At 42.8% G+C, this 19,493-nt stretch overlaps 1 protein-coding gene across 3 annotated transcripts in view; it reads left to right on the plus strand.

The window, feature by feature from the left end:
• The window catches only part of LOC145986802 (uncharacterized), an 84,888-nt gene extending 67,329 nt beyond the window's left edge, over nt 1-17,559 (plus strand). For all 3 annotated transcript variants that reach the window (XM_083121243.1, XM_083121244.1, XM_083121242.1), the window contains exon 4: nt 16,515-17,559. In XM_083121243.1, coding sequence (XP_082977369.1) covers nt 16,515-17,365 — 851 coding nt within the window. In that variant the 3' untranslated portion in view covers nt 17,366-17,559. The remainder of the gene's footprint in view (nt 1-16,514) is intronic.
• The last annotated feature ends 1,934 nt before the right edge of the window (nt 17,560-19,493 follow it).

Below are 19,493 nucleotides of genomic sequence, written 5' to 3' on the forward strand. Positions count from 1 at the left end.
CAGTCCAGGAAGGCTGTAAAAATATACAGGGTCCAGGTTGTAAATGTTTATCGCAGTCGCCCGAAACGCCTGGAACACATCGGCAAGAAGCGTCACATCAAGCTTCAGGTATGCATCGTGGTAATCACCAAAAGTTCGGCAACCCAACTTGACCCACATAGACTGAGCATGCTTGTACTCCTCGTCGGTAATACCTGAACCTCTCAGCTGGCTGTAGAATTTATCCTGGGGAGGCAGCAACTCTTCTTCGAACTTGGAAGGGTCGGTGACGTATTCGTAGGGGTAGACCCCTTTACGTCTGATGAGTGCGACATCTAAGTTCGGGAAACTTGATGTGGTAATGGCTAGTTGGTCGTCTCTGAGCTTCCCAGCAAGAGCATCCAGGCTTGCCTGGAGGAACCTCAGAGAGTCGAGGAACCGAAGCTCGATGCTCCTGTTTTTTGAGTCGCCGGGGATCGGCACCCACTTGCTGACGCTAATATAACGCTCCTCGTTTTGTGCCAGGACATTGATTCTTGCATTGTCGTACCCTAGATGTGTGACCAAGTGATGAAAATCATATCCCGAGCCATTGTGAAAAAAGACCGGTATGAAGCGCGGGTCCCTGGCTCTTGAGTTACATCTGTTGCACCACGGGCCAATGTAGCTTCCGGTCCCATAATGGTCATGGTGGTGGACCTTTTTGTTATCGTCAGTGAAGACCGAGTTGCAAACAGGACAATTTAGAGCTATTTCGTGCTGATGCTTGTCTTTGGGAGACAGAGGCAGCATGGGCTTGGGGGCCAACAGCACCTTCCCTATCTTGATGGCTTCCTGTTGCATTCTCTCCAGGAAGTGTTTGACCGGGTCGGGACCGCGATACACATAGGGCTCGGAGGCAATATGTTGGTCTCGCCACACCACAACATAGGAGTAACTCGAGGCCTCGTGGATTTGGAAAGGAATGGTAGAGGATGTTTCGGGGTTGGGCTCGCAGTTAGACAGAGGTTGAAGAAAGGCCTCGAAGTCTGCTACAATAAAAGCAGGATGCTTCACCATAGCACTGTGCATGCGAAAGCACTCTACTGCACCAGGTTCGGGCAGGATAGTTCGTGCAGGCTTGTTGGTACCACAGTAGAGCATGTGGCGAGCTAGCTTCTCAGCAGCAATGTTGGGACCTCTGATGCGCCGGTAATCCTGCTGTTCTCGATTGCGAAATGTAGACAAGCACCTGCGACACACCTCGACGTGGTGACTATCACTGCTCCGTTGGCTCGAAACAAGCCGAGAGAGCGAGCGAATGAGGGTGTAATGGTGATGGGTTTCGTCCTTGATGAGCAGGAGGTTGATTTCTCGTGCCTCGTTGTTGTTGCTCACGTTGCTCACGCGGATGGGGTAGACCTCATGTTTGTTCTCGAGACCGTAAACATTGATGGCTAATTGCAGGCCCAACAAGTCACGAGCACGAACCTCAAACTTGCGAATATGCGAGACTTCTACAGGGTAGGCAATCCCCGCCATTGCATCCTCCAGTTCCAACTCATACTGCTTGTAGTGTGCAACACGGCGTGGACTCTTTTCCCAAGGTATAGGGTGCAATGCTGCCAGCACCGACCAGAGGAAGCATTTGGTGTCTTTGTTCTGAATATTGAGAATAGCTTTTTTTGCTTTAACCTCGGGTGGCAGGGCAATATAGCTAGACCCTGCCAGTGGCAGGAATTTGTTAAGTTTCAAACAAAGTTTGTGGGGGTCGCCACACAGCGAACCGCCCGAGCCTTCAGCCTGATGCTCCTCGTGCTTTGCCACAAGCTCCTCGACAAACTTGTCGTAGATGCTGTCGAGGTCAGTGACATCTGCCTGATGCAGTGTTTTTGCTTTTGTGGCATGGAAGAATTTATATATTTTATCAGACGGTTTCTTATACTTGCAGCATAGCACAGCATAGAATTTAGTGGAGTGTGTGGCCAATGCATCGTTGAGGATGGATATTATCTTAGCTCGCTCGCTCCCCAGAAAACTACGCACATCGCAGAAGCTGTCTGATGTTATGTCAAAGTCTTCTAATAAATGCTCAAACGCAAACCGGTCTGCTTTCTTCGCCAGCTTGACGCGTTTGGCAGGTGGCGATGCATCGAGAGAGGTTACTTCTACCTTTCGCTTGGAAGGTTGCGGTAGAGATGTTCCAGTGCTCTTGCAAGTAAGCTGGTGTCGCTTGAAGTTGGGAATAGAAATATTTTTTCCACACTTAGAGCACAGTTTGGTCGCACATATTTGTTTTCCCGGCACACAAGTACGACAGTGCCTTTGAAAATGTTTACTTGACACAGCAGTTTGGCACGTAGGGCAATTTTTTACAGAACGCATAATGCAGAGATTTTTTGGGGGTATGTTATTTAATATCCAATGCTGTGCAATGCAAAATATAATTGTTAACTTTTTTTTTTAAAAAAAATCTTTTTTTGAAATATTCTCTATGACCTTACTTAGGTTTTTCCGCCAAATTATATGCTTCCAGTCTCCTATACTTTGGTGGAGCCCGTTCAGGTTCTATCCCCCGCCATGTGGGTTCCTTTGCCAATCCAGCAAAGGTGAGAAATCAGCGCTGTGCTCCGGCTTTAGACAGCCAATAGAAATTTTGCTTACTTAAACCAATCAGAAAACACCACGTATAAATTATTAGCCAATCAAAATCTCTGTTATTTTAGCTATCATATAAAAAAATGCAAAATATCCCAGTTTCAATTCGATCCATTTATCTGAATCGAAGAAACCGACAATTCACATATCCCCATATCATTGTATGCTTGCCCTATTAGCACCTCTTTTGCTGTTGTGCTCAATTAGTTTTCACTAATTGGCGATTTTCTTGAAGAGGTCTAATAGAACAAGATACGGCGGTATGAGAAATATGCAAATTTAAAGATATTTTAGCGAATTACGCCGGCATAAGCTAAGTTCGTATTGCTAGAAGGCCTTCGTCGTTGCAAGTCACCTAACCCATTCACTGGCAAAAAAAATTAAAAATGTTGACGTACTGAAAAAAAAATAACTTGTTCCACTCAAGCATTCATCGAGTTCCAACATTTGTACAGAGATGGCTCTGTTGTTGTCGCTTATCAAATATATATATAATTTTGGAATATCTCTTAAACGGTACGAGATAGCCAAAATCTGTTTGCAGATTTGTAATGTACACTCAAAGATAAGTAAAAGTGTGAATACAACCTATGCTCGGAAATCCAAAATGGCGACCGGAAGTAGGTTCATCTCTTAAACGGTACGAGATAGCCAAAATCTGTTTGCAGATTTGTAATGTACACTCGAAGATAAGTAAAAGTGTGAATACAACCTATGCTCGGAAATCCAAAATGGCGACCGGAAGTAGGTTCATCTCTTAAACGGTACGAGATAGCCAAAATCTGTTTGCAGATTTGAAATGTACACTCGAAGATAAGTAAAAATGTGAATACAACCTATGCTCGGAAATCCAAAATGGCGACCGGAAGTAGGTTCATCTCTTAAACGGTACGAGATAGCCAAAATCTGTTTGCAGATTTGTAATGTACACTTGAAAATAAGTAAAAGTGTGAATACAACCTATGCTCGGAAATCCAAAATGGCGACCGGAAGTAGGTTCATCTCTTAAACGGTACGAGATAGCCAAAATCTGTTTGCAGATTTGTAATGTACACTTGAAAATAAGTAAAAGTGTGAATACAACCTATGCTCGGAAATCCAAAATGGCGACCGGAAGTAGGTTCATCTCTTAAACGGTACGAGATAGCCAAAATCTGTTTGCAGATTTGTAATGTACACTCGAAAATAAGTAAAAATATGAATACAACCTATGCTCGAAAATCCAAAATAGCAACCGGAAGTAGGTTCATCTCTTAAACAGTACGAGTTAGCCACAATCTGTTTGCAGATTTGTAATGTACACTCGAAGATATGTAAAAATGTGAATACAACATATGTTCGGAAATTTACAGAGTTCATAGGAATTGTTATTTTATAGAACATTGTCAGCCATAAGGTTAATTCACCCTCTTCTCCTCAAATCGCATTACATACATGTGGAAGACAGAGGTAAAAAAAAATTAGGTTAAATTAACCTCTCTCCGAGAACTGACCCCGAGCGCCCATTTTTAGCGAGCGCTATTTCAGCGAGCGCCATTTCAGCGAGTGTTTTTGTAAAGCGAGTTGGCAACACTGCTTGTGAGGTTAACATACACCGTGAAAGGCTACGCCTCGCCCGAACACATGTACACTCACACACAAAAAAAAAAGCTAAAAAAATTATACACCGTGAAAGGCTACGCCGAGTTGGAAACACTGCTTGTGAGGTTAACATACACCGTGAAAGGCTACGCCGAGTTGGCAACACTGCTTGTGAGGTTAACATACACCATAAAAGGCTACGCCGAGTTGGAAATACTGCTGGTGAGGTTAACATACACCGTAAAAAGCTACGCCTCGCCCAAACACATGTACACTCACACACAAAAAAAAGCTAAAAAATTATACACCATAAAAGGCTACGCCGAGTTGGCAACACTGCTTGTGAGGTTAACATACACCATAAAAGGCTACGCCGAGTTGGAAATACTGCTGGTGAGGTTAACATACACCGTAAAAAGCTACGCCTCGCCCAAACACATGTACACTCACACACAAAAAAAAGCTAAAAAATTATACACCGTGAAAGGCTACGCCGAGTTGGAAAGACTGCTGGTGAGGTTAACATACACCATAAAAGGCTACGCCGAGTTGGCAACACTGCTTGTGAGGTTAACATACACCGTGAAAGGCTTCAAAATATCAGTTGGTGAAATTTTCGGGGGGTGAGTTGGCACCACTGCGAGCCCCACATGATGATTCGAGCCCCAAATGAGGATTTAGAACCGGGCCACCTGTACTACTAACGACTTTCTAAACGTTGCAACGTTGTGAGCAACAACGTGTATAAATAACGTTATGGCGAAACGAAAAATCGAAGACGAAAATCTCAAGTTGCGAAACTACCTCGCGAAACGCTTCAAAGGTTGGAAATCCGAGAATCGCGGATTCTACGAAGAGAAGAAACGTCAAGATCAACCTGTGATCGATGCCATCAGCGATCTAGGTAAAGAAATTAAAGGCGTCACAGAACAAAATAAAAAATTTGATCAACGAACTCGTACCACTTGCAGCTAAAAGTTACACCGTACCCACGCCTATTTCGAGCATTCCTTCAACGCCGTTCGAACTGAAGGACGTACCGCCAGGACGTCGAGCCATAAGCAGCACGTCGTCGTCTTTGGATAAGATCGAGTTGGGACCTTTGGCACGAGACTACCTGAGCACGGGCAAGTTCGACAAGGATGAAGTGTTCGGATTGTATCCCACCATGGAAACCAATGAAGGCGGCGGTGTGGTATGGAAGATTGGGAAATCGAAGGTGACTTTTGAAGGCAACGACATTAAAGTCAATTTAGGCAATAAGAATAGCTGGAACAGGTATCCGGGTACGGTGGGACTGTGGGAACTCGTTGCCAAAAAACAGCCGAAAGATTACACCGACGAAGATTACCAGAGTTACAAGGAAATTTTGATCATGACGGATGCCTTGTACCAGAACAACGACGCCACGCAGAATAGGGTGAAATCGAGCAGCGGTGAAAAGTACAGGAATCTCATCAAACCGATTTGGAACCAGGTCAAAACAGGCAGCGGCGTCAAACTCTACAACACCCTACCCAAAGAATTCGTTTGGGTGGACGACGTGCGCAAGCTCATAGACCGATTGTTGGTTATTGCAGGAGAGGAGAATGCAGGCAATCGTAATTTCTACAACGAGAAGATTGGAATTATGGACATGATCAGCGCCAAACTTTCCAACTTCATCGTGAACGACGACAAGGGCATAGGTTACCTCATCAAAATTATCAACACGCTGCCTCCGAGATTCTGGAACGTGACCGAAGGAAAAGGACTTGTGAACGACATCATCAACAAGTTACCTTTCGAGATGCATTTACCTGGCTACCAGTACTGCGGACCGGGTACCAAACTCGAGAAAAGATTGGAGAGAGGAGACAAGGGTGTGAATCCGTTGGACGCCGCATGCAAAGATCACGACATCGCTTACAATACCACTCGCACCGATCTGGATGCACGTCACGAAGCAGACAGAAAGTTAGAGCACGCAGCTTTCGAAAGATTCGTCAGCAGAGACGCATCGCTGGGAGAAAGAGTTGCAGCACTGGGCACCACCATAGCCATGAACACGAAACAAAAATTTGGATGGGGTGTGTAGAAATAAAAAAGTTTCTCAACCCGTGAAAAAAATTTCTTCGGTATATAAATAACACTACGTAAAAAAAAAAAACTCCAGTTGTGTTTGCCATAAAAAAAATGAGTAAACAATCACTAGACGCCCAAGCATTAAAACAAATGCTAAATTCATCAGTCGAATATGTAAAAATTCAGGAATTGGAAGTGGACAAACCTTACACGATAACTTCCGGTTCAATCGTTTCTACCCAGTATGGTCCCAAAGCGCGTTTGTTGCTCAACGCACAATACAGTCTATTTTTACCAGATCGATACGCTAACATGTTATCCGACGAGAAGCTAGCTATTTTAATCGAGAACAAAACTCGAATCGTGTACAAGGGGACAAAGGAACTTCTTGGTAAAAAAAAACAAAGCACGTAATAGAATTTGTGTAACAGCTCTGCGCGAAGTATATCCTTGAAAAAAAAATTACACGGAACAAAAAAAAATCTCAGAACATTTATATATAAATAACATACCGAAAAAAAATTACACAAAACAAAAAAAATCTCAAAACATATATATAAATAACATACCGTGAAAATAACATATAGAGCATCAACATGAAGCCTAAGGGTGTCGTGTACCAGATACCATACTCCAATCTGAAAAATCTAGGTGCCCTCGATGGGTTACTCACCAAGAAACAACGCGAGAAGAAACGTTCTTGCTTGACGAAAGGACACGGAATGAAATTACTTCTCAGCACACCTCAATTGAGACGCTTGCAGCGTTCGCGGAAACAGCAAAAGATCGGAGGTTTCATATTCAGCATCCCGGCCATCTTGGCAGCATTAGGGGCCGTTGGAAGTTTGGCCGGCGGAAGTGCCGCCATCGCGAAAACCGTCATCGACTCGAAGAAGAACAAGGCGGAGTTGGAAGAACAAAAACGTCATAATCTGGCTATGGAAAAAAAGGGGAAAGGTATAACCAAAAAGCAAAAAAGCAACCTCGATGCTTTGAAAAAATATAAAAAAAAGAAGAAGTCCTGTCCAACTTCGATATTGAATCTCTGATCGAACTGTTGGGAATAAGAAACTTCAGGGGTGTTTTCATGTCCGATTCTCTACCCTCTGCTGTGAAGAAAAAGGAGTATGGCGTGGTCAACCTGGACAGTTACAAAAATCCTGGTACACATTGGATATGCTACCTCAAAATTAACGATAACAATGCATTTGTTTTCGATTCGTTCGGTGGCACACCGCCTGCCAGGTTGGTGAAGTATCTCAGTGTTGCCAACCTCTACTACAATGACAAACGCATCCAGGGTTTCACCGATGTTAACTGCGGCCACCTATGCCTTTCTGTTCTCGCATACATGTCTAAAATAAATAACCCGTCGGTGGAACATTTTCAGAAAGCATTGTGGAATCTTAAACACAATGGGCGTGTTCCATCTCACAAGCGAATCTTCGATCTTGAAACTCACGCTGCACGATGACATCGTCTATCCTAAATCCGTAGCTCTGCGTGCATTCTACAGCATGTACCTCATACCTAACGTCACGCAGCACAACAACAAAATTAGCGTCGGAAGCGAACACATCGTCGTCACGCCAGGCCAATACAATCTTTCCACTTTGCAAGCTCAGTTACCCAAAGGCACGTACCTTTCTCAAAATTCGGTCACGCACAGAGTGGAAATCGTATCGGCGACGGAGACCGTGGACCTGGGCACCATAGGAGAACTTTTAGGTTTCGAGAACAACACAAAACTCGAAGCTGGCATCAAGCACACAGCAGTCAATATTCCTAAATTTCTAGCCATAGAGACTCTGAACGTTCACTGTAACGTGGCGGAAGGCATGATCACGAAATCCTCGGACAGATTGTTAGGAAGTCACAAGCAGACAGGAATCATCACCACATTCAAACCCAGTTCCGAATTCATGGAACCGATCATCTACACACCCTCTTCGCCGATCTATTTTCCAGTATGTCGCAACCGCATAGACGACATAGAGTTGGTGGTGACAAACGAGAAAGGAGATGTGGTGGATTTCGCAGGTGCAACAACCACTGCCATCGTGGAGATCAACATATAATAAATAACACACATAGTGAAAATGGAGCAAATCGAAAGTTACGAATTGCAATCTTTTCCTCCCAACCGTCGCACGTTCGCCAATCTCAACGAAGCGAACAGGGAGATCGAATACGACGTGGACGTAGGCGACGGGTTCGTTCATCCTCACAGAGCGGACCTCTACCTTCAATTCGACGTGGTGAAGAAGGAAAGCGGAGAAGCGTTTCCACCCAATGCAAATTTGAAACTCGTGGACAACTTCGTACCTCACCTGTTCTCGCAGGTGGAGGTGAGGAAACACAACACCGTCATCGACAGAATAGATTATCCAGGCATCACGTCGACGGCAGTGGGAACATTGAAATTATCCAAAACAGACGCGGCATACTATCAAGCGGGAGGATTCGAAGCGGGAACAAAAATATCGACGAGAAGTCACACGGTGCTCTTTCCCATGCGTCTGCTGCCGGGATTCTTCTCCGACTACAAAGAGATCATGTGGAAGGGAGGATTGCGCGTCACGTTTCGAAGAGCGGCCAACGACAACGGCGCACTGATGCGATACACCAACTTGAACGCCGACGGTACGCCGATAGCCAACACATTACCCGAAGCAGCCAAGTGCGTCATCCGAAGCATGGAATTGAGAATGCCGATCGTGGAATACGAGACGAACTACGCCCTCAAGTACAAAGCGGAGATCTTGAAGAGTCCGCAGGTGCCGATTCACTTTCACGGTTACCAGTGCGTACAGAAGTTGGCGTCGGGAAGTCACATGGAATTCGACGTGACGACTCAGTTCAACAACATACAGTTCGACATGCCAGATTTCGTCGTGGTACTCTTTCAGACCGGGCGCGATAACAACCAGGAAAAAGATTCCAGCAAGTTCGACGACTGCAAGATCAAGAACATTTATCTGAAGAATGGACGCAACGAAGTGTTCCCGCGCGAGAATTACAACCTCGACATGACCAAAGACGATTACCTCAAACTTTACGAAGCTTACACGGCTTACAAGCGCGTGACCGAGGGAAACGTGGACATGTACTACACGCCCAGCGAATTCAAAATCCGCAGGCCGATGTTCGTCATCAACACGACGAAGAGGAAGCAGGTGGTGGTCAACGATCGCACCAACATCAAAATCGTCTGCGAGTTCCACGAAGCCTTGCCCGATGACACCGTGTGCAGCGTCATCCTGATTGCAGAGAAGTCTTTCGCGTACGACGTGAAGAACGAGAGGGTCACAGAGCAGTTTTAACAGGTTTAACATCTTTTTCTTGCACAAAATAATAAGAGGCGCCAGCGCGCGCGTGTGTATATGGCACATCGCCCCCCCAAAAAAAAGTAGGTTTACAAAAAATCACGATATATAAACATTGGTGTCCCCGGGACTTGGAAAATTACGATAAGATGCATTCATCCTTCAAGGATGTGAGAGAGTGCATTATTTACTCATCATGCTGTGCCAGCACAACAAATAAATGCGCGAAACATGGAGAGAAAATAAGTTTTTATTTTTTTTTATTTTTGAGGTTTTGGTGATCGCCAAATGAGTAAAATAAATTTTTGATGTTTTGGTGCTGTTTTCTTGAGTCACAATACAAAAATAATAAGAGGCGCCAGCGCGTGCACGTGTGTGTGTGGCACATCGTTCCCGAGAGAGGTTTACAAAAGTCACGATATACAAACATTAGTGTCCCCGGGACTTGGAAGATTACGATAAAGTGCATTCGTACTTCAAAAATGAGAAAATGCATTATTTACTCATCACGCTGTGTCAGCGCAACGAATAAATACGCAAAACGTAATCTACCGATAGGCGCGCGCGCGCGTGTGTGGCACATCGTTCCCGAGAGAGGTTTACAAAAGCCGTGTCCGGATTGGCAAGCGCTCCATCCCATTCTTCCCCGTTGCTCTCGCGTGCACTCGAAGTCGCGTCCAAGTCGTCCGAATCTGCATGTCCCCTTGTAGTACGGCTGTCACTTTTCCCGCCAGGTGTCAGCCCGAACTTCACCCACCGCGCTCTGGGGCGCAAACAAACATGACAATGATTTCCACCTAACTACTCACATTAAAAATATAACACGCTATTTCATCATTTACGTTTTCTGCATTCAGTATTATCGAAAAAATATTAAAATATAACTGAGTTTTACATCCTCTAATCAGTAAATGTTGTCTGTACAAAATGAAAGTTAGAATATGGCTGCCAAGCGCAGCGTCACAGCGAGTTCAAGCGTGCATCTGTCGCGCCTCTCTGCTCTTCCCTCCGACTCCACGTCTACCGCAAATTCGGACAACAGAGATTGGCTGAGTCCCGGATGGAACAGCGCTCTAGGTGACATCTGCTGCTGATTCGGACGCAACCCTGGCCACTTCTATTAGTCAGTGTTGCCAACTCCCATTTGTAGGTTAGCTTCGCCTGTAAAATATCACATGATGAAATATTCTTCAGGTAAGTTGGCAACATTGAACCGCAATTGATGTTACCAGTGTTGTCAACTTCTATTTGTAGGTTAGCTTCGCCTGTAAAATATCACATGGTGAAATATTCTTCAGGTGAGTTGGCAACATTGAACCGCAATTGATGTTACCAGTGTTGTCAACTTCTATTTGTAGGTTAGCTTCGCCTGTAAAATATCACATGGTGAAATATTCTTGAGGTGAGTTGGCAACACTGGCAACATCAATTGATGGCACTTAACCCGTGCACCTCCACTAGTCAGTGTTGCCAACTCCCATTTGTAGGTTAGCTTCGCCTGTAAAATAACATGTGGTGAAATATTCTTGGGGGTGAGTTGGCAACACTGAACCGCAATTGATGGCACTCAACCCGTGCACCTCCACTAGTCAGTGTTGCCAACTCCCATTCGTAGGTTATCTTTGCTTGTAAAATATCACATGGTGAAATATTCTTGGGGTGAGTTGGCAACACTGATCGCCAATTGATGGCGCTCAACTGAGCTGATTACACTAATCGGTGTTGCCAACTCTTATTCATAGGTTAGCTTCGCCTGTAAAATATCACATGGTGAAATATTCTTGAGGCAAGTTGGCAACACTGAACGCCAATTGATGTTGCAGAACCCGTGCACCTCCACTAATCAGTGTTGCCAACTCCCATTTGTAGGTTAGCTTCGCTTGTAAAATATCACATGGTGAAATATTCTTGGGGTGAGTTGGCAACACTGCAAGAAAGCCTCAAGCATTGCCAGCTCCTTGCTTGAGGTTAGGTTATACCCAAAAACAAAAACCTTGGTGATTTTTTCGAGTGAGGAGTTGGCAACACTGCGAGCGCCACCGAGCGCCATTTTCGGGCGTGGAACCGGTGCCACTGCTCTACTCTGTAGGTTAGCTTCGCCTGTAAAATATCACATGGTGAAATATTCTTGAGGTGAGTTGGCAACACTAAACCGCAATTGATGTTGCCAGTGTTGCCAACTCCCATTTGTAGGTTAGCTTCGCCTGTAAAATATCACATGGTGAAATATTCTTGGGGTGAGCTGGCAACACTGCGAGAAAATGAGGCTCATGCCTTACGAGAGAAATCCATTAAGGCGAGCCTCACCGAGCCTCATTTTCGGTTGCAGAACCCGGCCCACTGCTCTACTGTTCTGTTAAGCAGATATCTGCTGAGATATCGGGATCTGATATTGTTCCTAAACTTTTCCTCCGCAACACGATGCAATGACTGTTTGGGCATCGCTGTCAAAAATTCGTAACCACGATTAAATAGCTGTCCATCTTCTTCTGTATAGATTTTGGAGATTGAGTTATCAGTCTTCCTCGCTCGTTTCTTGGCTCTGACCGTTTGCTTCCTAACGTCATTTGCAGCAACGTCCGGGACACAAATATGACAGGGATTTCCTGAAACAGCACTGTTTTGAGTTGAAACACACCCCTTACACTTTTTCTTCTTATAATTGAAGCATTCCACCGAATAACGCTGTATGGAACTTTTGGGAATGTGCAGTGGAATCATCCTGCGGCCCTGCTTCTACAGGCTAGAAGCTGGCCAGTCATAAGGTCGGATGTTGCCCAAAGATTGCTACTGTGTTTGCATAAGGTTTTATCTTGTTTCTACAGTAGTCCAGTAACATACAACAGGTTTTATCCATTGTTCTCGCATTCACTGAAATGTGCCATGCAGCGTTATTCGGTGGAATGCTTCAATTCACACAGGCCAATAAGTCACATTTTGCTTGTTGGTGTAGTCAACAATATACTGATATCCATTAAAAATTAACGTTACCTTTGCTGGTTTCCGTCACCTCCAAGAAATTTGCAGCGAAATCAACTTACGACGAAATATACGAATGTGGAGACTTCTGAACTCATTTACAGACAGACAGCAACTAACTCAAGGTAGATAGAGATTAGGTAAAGCCATCCGAAGATTGCCGATCTTGCACGAACGCGTGACGTCACCAGAGAGGGAGTGAGCTCGGCTCAAGCAGACGGCCCCTAGCATTTATATGGGAGATTCAGAGAGCGAAAGTATATTATTACTTTTAGGAGGGGAAAATTATTAATTGTCATCCTCCAAGATGGTATTGAGGCATCCTTTTAATGATTAGCAACATAATTGAAAACGCGCTACTTTTAAAAGGGGACAAATTACATGTGAAAAAATGTATTTTGAAAATCCATACTCCTGAAACTTTCTGACCGATGCGCTACAAAGAAAGTTGCGTGTTCTCCTTTAGAATTTTCATTTTACAAATCGTAATATAATTTTAACAAAAACGTGACATGCTAAAGAAGAATGAAAGAGTTTTAAAAAATAATTGATTAATTGACTTAGTTTATTTTACTTCGCTTATCTGTCACATATGGCTAATCGCAAAGATGAGGATGCGTGATGATATGATGAAATTGAAGAAAGGAAAGTAGACCCATGCCCGGGCGGGGATTCGAACCTGGGGGCCCTTGGCATCGTAAAGTGTTGTATTAACCACTTCGCCACGGAGGTCAGCATTACAAGGAAATAAACAGAAAATGACGATCATATGGCATCTACGTTTTAATATGCGAGAAACATTTGCGAGGAGGTTATTGAAGTAACAAATAATTATTACTAGACGTTGTGATGAAAATTATTAATATATCTGAAATATCGAGAGTTGACCTTGCAGTCTCTAAATGTACTTTTAGGATTACGTAAAACCTTTACTCAAAATTGCTAGTGTAAATTTATAAGCTATTAAAATTTAAAACTTATTCCTGTTCGAAAAAAGAAACTGCCAAGTCAAATTAATATTTCGTATCAATACATATATTTTTCTTTCATGAGGCCAGGACAGTATTTGGAGGAGACTGTGGCTTGGGAAGGCTATAGCCCCGGATCTCGAACTGCAAAGGGGCTTCCAGTGGGAAAACATCGTCCAGAAGAAGGGGCGAAATGATTCTTTTTAAATGGCTCAAGAATACAAAGATATAAGTGGACATTTGACAAGCTTAGTCTAAAACTTACAACTGAAATCGTACATACGAGCGTGTGTGTGTGGGGGGGGGGGGGGTAAGGTAACACAGTGGAATATGATTCACAATACTAAAATTAAAATAAATATGTGGGAACAATATAAATCAAAATATGTTGTAGCTAGTGACTGCGCAATAGAAAAGATGGAGGGGTAAATCATATTTTCCCGGGGCAATCATGTTTATTATTCCGTTACATACGACACAAAAATGCATATTTTGGCTAAAAGAGCATTCATTCATTTATTTATTTTTGTCGTTATACTGGGGGCAGATAAGAGAGAGAGAGAGAGAGAGAGAGAGAGAGAGAAATTCTCCTGCCCCCCCCCCCCCTTTGTAGTGTGGTCACTGTCTATAGCTATGCTGGAGAAGATTGCACCAATTAATACGTTATTAAATAAAACAGATACTTTTAAAACTTTTAATCAAATTATTTGTGAACTATGTTTAAATTTAGAGAGAGCACATACCTATTTAATTTAATTTGGATGAGTTAACTTCTGAAGCCTGCCATTTCCGAGCCTTCTTCCGGTGTAACTGCACTGCCCTTTGAGCCCTAGCTGCTGCGTTCAGGTAGCGGAACGAGCAGAATACTAATTAAAACAAATATGTGACAAATATATATAAAAAAAACAACGTGTTGAAGCTATTGACGGCGCCAAAGAAAAGACAGAAGAGAAACGTGGAGAGTGCAGTGATATTTTACGGGAAGTAGTCACGTTTATTACACCCTTACATTTACATACAATATTAAAATGTTCTGCTTTTAGATCTCGCACAATGCCTTTTTCACAAAAATGGGCAATCCCGCATTTTTTATAACAATCTTGTCTTTTCGTTTACTTATGCAATTACCGACTGGAAAGGCTGTGATATTTTAGATTTCTTCCGTTAGTTTTCTGATAATAGTTTTCACAACTTTCCATAGCATTTAGGCATGAATTCAGTTGACAAGAACAAAATAATCTTATTTTAAAACATAGAGCAAAAAGAAATCCAACGCGCTTAAGTTAAAACTCCCTTATATTGGAAGCCTGGAGAGAACAAAACAGGGGTTCCTTCGTAACACGATTTCTTGAAAACCATTTTACACATTTGAATCAACTTTGTGATAAATTGATTAGAAAGGATGAATCTTAACAGTAAAAGTTGTAACTTTTCCCCTGTTACTATATTTTAGAAGATATTCGTTGTCAAATATCTCAATATTTGCATAAGGAACCAGCCTTTTCCGAGCCGAGCTTCTCGATGATGACGTCATGTATCCACGGACAACTGCGCATACGATCTGCGCCGCCGAACGAGCACCCCCTGCAACTAACTGGTGAGAAGTTGTATCACTACCCCGGACCTGCATAGAAGGTCTGCATAGTGCAAGCGAATATTGCCTCGAGGGAGTCTCTGACAAGAACATAAACCAATCATGCGTGGAGGAGGGGAAAGACGCCTCGCAAGGTTTCTGCCGAGGAACGAGTTTATTTTGCACTTCCGTGCAAGCGTCATCGTCGTAAATTAAACGGTCATGGACATTGACCTCTCCGTGCAACAGTCACTAAATTCACCTCCGTGCAAGTGTCACAAACTCGATAAAGCGTCAAAAATGCCTCAGGGCATTAATAAATATGTGAAAACTCAAAGGTATCTGGATTAATGAAAGTTGCAATTTTTCACATCTACGGAGAAACAATAATTCACGCATAATTCCAGGAATCCAATGAATTCCCGGTGAGTATAGCCACCCTGCTCTACTAGTTGATTGATTTGGTTTATTTTACATCGCTTTGCTTCTGATTTTGGTTAATCGCGATTAATTCATTTGGCGTTTAAAGTCTACTTTGTGCACACTAAGGCTAATCGGGACTGGGCCTACAGTTTAAAGTGCGATCCGAAGCACTATACCGCGTTTGGTAGAACCTGTCCCGCTTCCCGCGCTAGGGAGCGCTCGACAGTTTCGGTGCCAATGAGAAACGAGGAAAAAATGGTCTGCTGGGCAGCGAGGAGCGAATGGAAGCCAGAAGAGAGACGCTTACGTAGACGCTGTTGCGACGTTGCGTATTTTAATTGGCTGCCTGGCTTTGACTTTCCCCAACACCGAGAAATGCCAGGGAGCAACTAGCGCGGGAACCGGGACAGGTTCTACCAAACGCGGTATATGTTCCTCCACCGGGTATCGAACCCGGCACCCCTTGATTACAAGGCGACGACGAGGTTAATCGCGACGATGAGTGATGATATGATGAAATTGATAAAGAGGACACTCACAAAGAACAGCCATGTCCAGGCCGGGATTCGAACCCGGAACATGACTCTGCTAGTGATATGCCCGCTTTTCTTCACACGAAGTCGTACAACCTAACTCTTCCATCCGAATTTAGACCTACACAGTTTATTGTAATCTTACATATCCAGTCTTTTCACAACAGATTTCTGCGATGTCTGCAACACATCGAGTGAATTTTCATTGCGTACCTTTCAAAACAAGGAGTACACCAGCCATACCATTATAATTGTTATAATAATAATTATTTATCCCAAGGTATTATTTAAACGTTTACAGTCAGATGTAGCATATTTAATTATTTCCTCATCTGAACAGAACGTATTACAATCATAGATGCTTTATGTTTCAATCTGCTTAAATGGTACAGCAGCATACATAATCCATTACAAGCACAAAGCAAATTACAACGTTCTTTCTTTGTTTCAGTGCGAGGAAAGCGATCTCAAGAAACTACCGAAATTCCTCCAGGATATAACTTGGGTTCGAGATATCCTTCAGACCCCGTAAGACCCATACTCCCTGAACTTCGCCCCAAAAGTCCACGACCAGACGTAGATGCCAGTACCTCTCGCCCAGGGTCAGGTTCAAACAACCCACGACCCGGCCAAGGATTCGGTACATCTCGTCCAGGGTCAGGTACAAACAATCCTCGACCAGACGAAGCATTCGGCAACTCTCGTCCAGTGTCAGGTTCAAACAATCCACGACCAGGCCAAGGATTCGGTACATCTCGTCCAGTGTCAGGTTCAAACAATCCACGACCCGGCCAAGGATTCGGTACATCTCGTCCAGTGTCAGGTTCAAACAATCCACGACCCGGCCAAGGATTCGGTACATCTCGTCCAGGATCAGATTCAAATAATCCTCGACCAGACGAAGACTTCGGCAACTCTCGTCCAGGGTCAGGTTCAAACAATCCACGACCCGGCCAAGGATTCGGTACATCTCGTCCAGGGTCGGGTTCAAACAACCCACGACCCGGTCAAGGATTCGGCACATTTCGTCCAGGGTCGGGTTCAAACAATCCACGACCAGATGACAGCTTCGGCAATCCTCGCCCAGGGTCAGGTTCAATCAATCCACGACCAGACGAAGAATTCGGCACTTCTCGTCCAGGAATAGATTCTTTCGTTCCACGACCAGAAGAGGAATTTGGCAACTCTGGGCCCGGATTGGGCTTCGATGGACCTCGACCAAATGGAGGGTTTAGTAACACCCACCCCGGAGATGAGTTCTTTGTTCCACGCCCAAGTAGGCCTGGTTACAACAGACCATGAACCAGGAAATCAAAACATTACGACGACACCTCACTTTGTGCGAAATCTATTTTGTAGTTTCTCGGGTGTATTATTCATTAATGAATTTTATATTTAATTGTAGAGTATAAGGTTCAGACATACTTATAACATTATACTACACTGCATTGTTATGTATTTAATGATAATGATAATGAAGTAAAATGTAGGATGTATTTTGTCTCGTCTACAATTATTTACAATTTTGTCAGTACTGTTGAACTATCCATAATTACATTTAATTTTGATTGGTATTTAGTAATTACAAATTGATCTTTCAATAAATGATGCAGAAATTCTTGAAAGTATAAAATCGGCTACAGCTACAAGAATTAAGATTAGACGCATTGTGAAGTACAAATATGAGGAAAGTACTCGTGTTCAGGAGTGGCAAATTTTTTTTATATATAAAAGAAACAAAACAAACAGATTTTTTTGTTTTAAACAAATAAAAGGTTTAAAACGTAATTCCAAAATTCCAAGAAGACTTATTTTCTAAGAATAATGATTAAAAAGAATCTCCTAATCATCCAAAGATTGACTGTGTTCTTATTATAAACTAAACCCTTGACTAACTTCCTAAAATACATATTTATGTTAGTCTTAAATCTCACATGTTAGTTGTTCGAGACTCTTCAATTAATCCACAGTTGCCAGGCCCCACTCAGACCACGTGATAGCTACTGTATTTTTTATAAATATATTTTATCGTGAATGCAACTAAATATTGACATTAACAACTATGTGCAGTATGTTAAGTGAGGAACAAAACTGTTTCATCCACATAGTATTCAATTTAAAAAAAATGTTTTAAACACTTGTAAAAAAAAGATAGCCAGGTGTTTTAAACGTTGCCCACGGGTATTCATCACGATATGTTTATTTGTTAATCGATGTACATTTTCATTTACTGAACAGATTTCTATACACAATAAACAAAATAACATGGATTGAATGAAAAGGCAAAGTTACAAAACTCGCAAATAACCACAAACAATTAAACATCAAGTTTCAAAATCTGTCTTAAACCAGTCTGAAAAAAAAAAACATGTTTAAAACACTTTGTTTTAAACATTTTTGAAAAACAAAGCTGTGTGTTTTAAACGTTTAAAAGAAGTTGTTTAAAACACTTTTGCGTTAAACATGCCAACCCTGCTCGTGTTGCTGTTCCAACTTGAACAGCAATTGTGATATACGACTTAAACCTTACCACAAAATGTCTCGTTGTATTACCTAAAGTCTGACACTGAAAGTTTCATGCCCTTCATAAAACAACTAATTGTTTTCATTATGGTCATTTCAGAGCTAACTGTAGAAGTAATATAAAATGCAAATGGTGTGGAGAGAATCATGATTCCTTCCTTTGCACAAATAAGATCAAGTGTTGTAATTAAGAGCATATGGCAAATGACAACAACAATGACAAATTTCTACACAGAACATCTCCTGCGTGTGCCAAATTGCAAGGTAAGACCGCGCGATGTCTTCAGGCAACTAACATGATTCTGACTTGCTGATTTATCCATACACCTTCAACATTCCTCTAAAGTCTTTCACAAAGACCCAATTTCTGGTATTTTTGGATCTACATTTTCCTTTGTACCTCATAAATGTAGACTTGCATCCCGAGATGGAACATTGTGAAGAAATTCCTGGTTGCAGTGCCATCTAGAGAACATCGCGACTGATATCTAGTCAGTATAATTTTTCAAAAGTGAATTCATTACTTCTGACTATTACCGCATTGGCTCGAAAATAAGCCGCACTTTTTATCCATATTTCAACTGTGAAAAGTTAAGACGCGGCTCATAATTGCGACCTTGACTTTGACATTTCATCATAGCGTCATTTCATGTCAAGCCATCCAGAATTTTCCGAAAATGTCACCCACATCCCCGATTTCGATCAAATTCGGTATACGTATAGAATTTTTGATGCTGATTACAAAAATGACATCTTTCTTTTAGATTGGTCAAGGGGTTCAGAAGTTACGCGCTTTTTAAAATCTCCGCGTACGCCGCATGCGGCTTCACGTTGAATGATTGATTTTTTTATTTATTTTACTTCGCGTTTTGTGCCTCTTGGCTAATTTGCGAAGATGGGGATGAAA

This window comes from Lepisma saccharinum, chromosome 4, assembly GCF_977018435.1.
Source record: "Lepisma saccharinum chromosome 4, izLepSacc3.1, whole genome shotgun sequence".
In the NCBI taxonomy this organism is placed as follows: domain Eukaryota; kingdom Metazoa; phylum Arthropoda; class Insecta; order Zygentoma; family Lepismatidae; genus Lepisma; species Lepisma saccharinum.